The sequence below is a fragment of the Amaranthus tricolor genome, chromosome 11, assembly GCF_026212465.1.
Source record: "Amaranthus tricolor cultivar Red isolate AtriRed21 chromosome 11, ASM2621246v1, whole genome shotgun sequence".
Classification (NCBI taxonomy): Eukaryota; Viridiplantae; Streptophyta; class Magnoliopsida; order Caryophyllales; family Amaranthaceae; genus Amaranthus; species Amaranthus tricolor.
In genome coordinates this window covers 19,944,162-19,946,719 of record NC_080057.1, presented here as the reverse complement: position 1 = coordinate 19,946,719, position 2,558 = coordinate 19,944,162, and the positions used below count along the sequence as shown (strand labels likewise).

The window sequence follows — 2,558 nt, the reverse complement described above, 5'->3', positions numbered from 1 at the left end:
CTCAAGTTTTCATATAACAATACCAAATTTTGTTTAATCACTAATTCACCTTTATTTTTTGTCAAAAAGACAAACTATATATATAAACAAAAGTTGGTATTATTCTAGGTAGAGGTGTTCAAAATAGACCCGATGACCCGAAATTTACTCGACTATGTAATTGAACCCGATTTTACCCGTCTTTAAAAATGATTTACAATTATGTAAAAAACAATACAAACCCAAAACCTGATTTCAAACCGATCTGCAACACCTAACCTGTAATCAACCTTATGACCCGAATAAATAGGCAAACACCCCTTAAGAATCAAAAGTTTAAACTATTGTAGAGAAATAGTAAAAATTTGTATTATTCACGATAACTTCTTCAAAACTTATGTACAAACGATCTCGATTCTCGAATCAATGTAGTAAAAACTAAAAACTCATCGTTTAGCAGCAATGATGCAACAAGCAGTTTGCACAACAGTAAGAATGAGCAACACAACAGCAGCAACAACAGAAATGATAGTCCAAGGATTATTGAAATAATCATGCTTCAACGTCGCCTTCCATCGATTCCATGGCGCTTTCGAGTGAGCGACTAATCTCGTACAAGTACGTGAGTAATAGAATTTATGAGCATCATAGTTAGTTTCTCTGCAAATTGTATTAAAAAGATGTGCAACTTCATCATTGTTACCTAAAGCATTGGTTATAATCCCACTACTTAGAAGAATATCAACATCCTTTAATGTAGTTATAAGAACATCCATCAAAAGTATGTAATCCACAATGTATGAATCAAAATGGTAGTGACATTGCTCGAATGCCGATAAGTTTAGGAGTATACATTCGGTATGATCTTCGACTTCGAATTTGGGAATGTATAAAACACCATTTATGAACTCTATATCAAGCAAAGAATCGGTTTTGTTCACAACGAATTTCACACCGGCATCATGTAAATCCCCTGCGCCAGGCGGAAACTCCCAACAAGCGCTTTCGTTTAGCTCGTTTAGATCGTCCCTAAGCCTTTCGGGTAGGAAGTATGTTCTCAAAAAATCGACTAAATGCAAGATTTCGCGCTTTCTAAACTTTTTCGAAAGTTCTTTATTCCCTAACAAAACCTCGGAAGTGAGATCAGTAAGTGCAATGGAACTCTCGAATGACTCATTTTTGAACACAAGATCATATAAACCTTCAAGGACGAAAAATGGGATTTGATTCTCAATCAATAATAAGTCTCTTCTAATTACATGTTCTAAAGATGGTTTACCAAATATTCTATCATCTTCATCCAATGTTTCCCAATACCAATTCAAGAAAAACTCAATTATAAAACACCCATCAAGCAACATCATTTCTAAAAATAGATCACTACTTAAATTAATCTTCTCAATATAGCAATCCCTTGCATCTTTTTCCCAATCTTTAAGGGCTTTTAGGTAATCATTGAGTGATTTCTCTTCATTTCTCCTTAGAAAGTTTTGAAGATACCTTAATTTTTGCTCTTGCATTCCTTGTAACCTTTTGTTACCATAATGAAGGGGCCCAATTGAAATTAGACAAGGCTTGTATGCTCTAAAGTTCACATTTCTTAAGGTTCTTGGGACTTTATAAATGCAACATTTAGAACAAAGAGGGGGCAATGCTTCAAATTTCTCCCTTATGAAATTAGCCAAATGATGAATTCCATCTTCCATTTTGGTAATTACAGATACCCTTTTTCTCTGAACAAATATAAATTAAAACCCATCAATTAATCAATCCAATTCATACTAAAAATTATAAAAATGTAAGTTTTATTGGAAACCATGTTCTAATTTTCAAATTTAGTACTCCAATAATCAAATTATAACTAATAAATTTATTTCAAAATACTTAGAACACCAATAATATTATTATTATTAATAATAATAATACAATCAACCTCAAAACTTAAAACTAAAAAAGATTAAACCCTAAATCGGGTCTTGAATTAGTTGAAGAGCGAGTACAATTTTTCAGATAAAGTCTTGAGTTCAATTCGATTCACACTTAGTCTTTTAAATCCCTTATGAGGATATTGTCACTTCAATCACCAACATGAATTATCTTGTATTTCATTTATATGAAACTATGATCAGCGTCAAGCCGGCAATCCATACCCGTAAAAAGAGGATGCAGCCAATCAGCAGCCAGAATCAATAAATGAAAACACAACAAAAAAAGGACAAGAAACTAATAATCAAGACAGATTGTATTACCTTTCTATGAGAATTTAGGGTCATAAGCTTAGCTCAAACAGCATCCAGCAATGATTTTCAGGTACAAAATCTCTGCTTTTTTTTGCTTGTAATTTAAGGAAATGCAAAACCCAATAACTTTAGATGATGATCAATAATCAGAGTAATTAAGAAAATGATTAAGTGGGGAGATCTATGTCATGTAAGTATGAGATCATATACAAGGTGGGAAAGTGAGAAAAACAAGATTCAGAAAAGAGGGAAGTGGGGTATTTTTTAGCAGGGTTTAGAGGGATTTTGGTATATAATGTTGAAAATTGGAATAATCAGTCACGTGTAATACTTTTAGCT

At 32.6% G+C, this 2,558-nt stretch overlaps 1 protein-coding gene across 1 annotated transcript; it reads right to left on the bottom strand.

Annotated features, from left to right (window-relative positions):
* Window positions 1-331: 331 nt before the first annotated feature.
* LOC130827503 (UPF0481 protein At3g47200-like) lies at window positions 332-2,558 on the bottom strand. The gene is made up of 2 exons (XM_057693236.1): window positions 2,229-2,558; window positions 332-1,712 (listed from the first exon to the last, which is right to left on the bottom strand). The coding sequence occupies exons 1-2, from the start codon at window positions 2,250-2,252 to the stop codon at window positions 426-428; spliced, it is 1,311 nt and encodes a 436-aa protein (XP_057549219.1). The 5' UTR covers window positions 2,253-2,558; the 3' UTR covers window positions 332-425.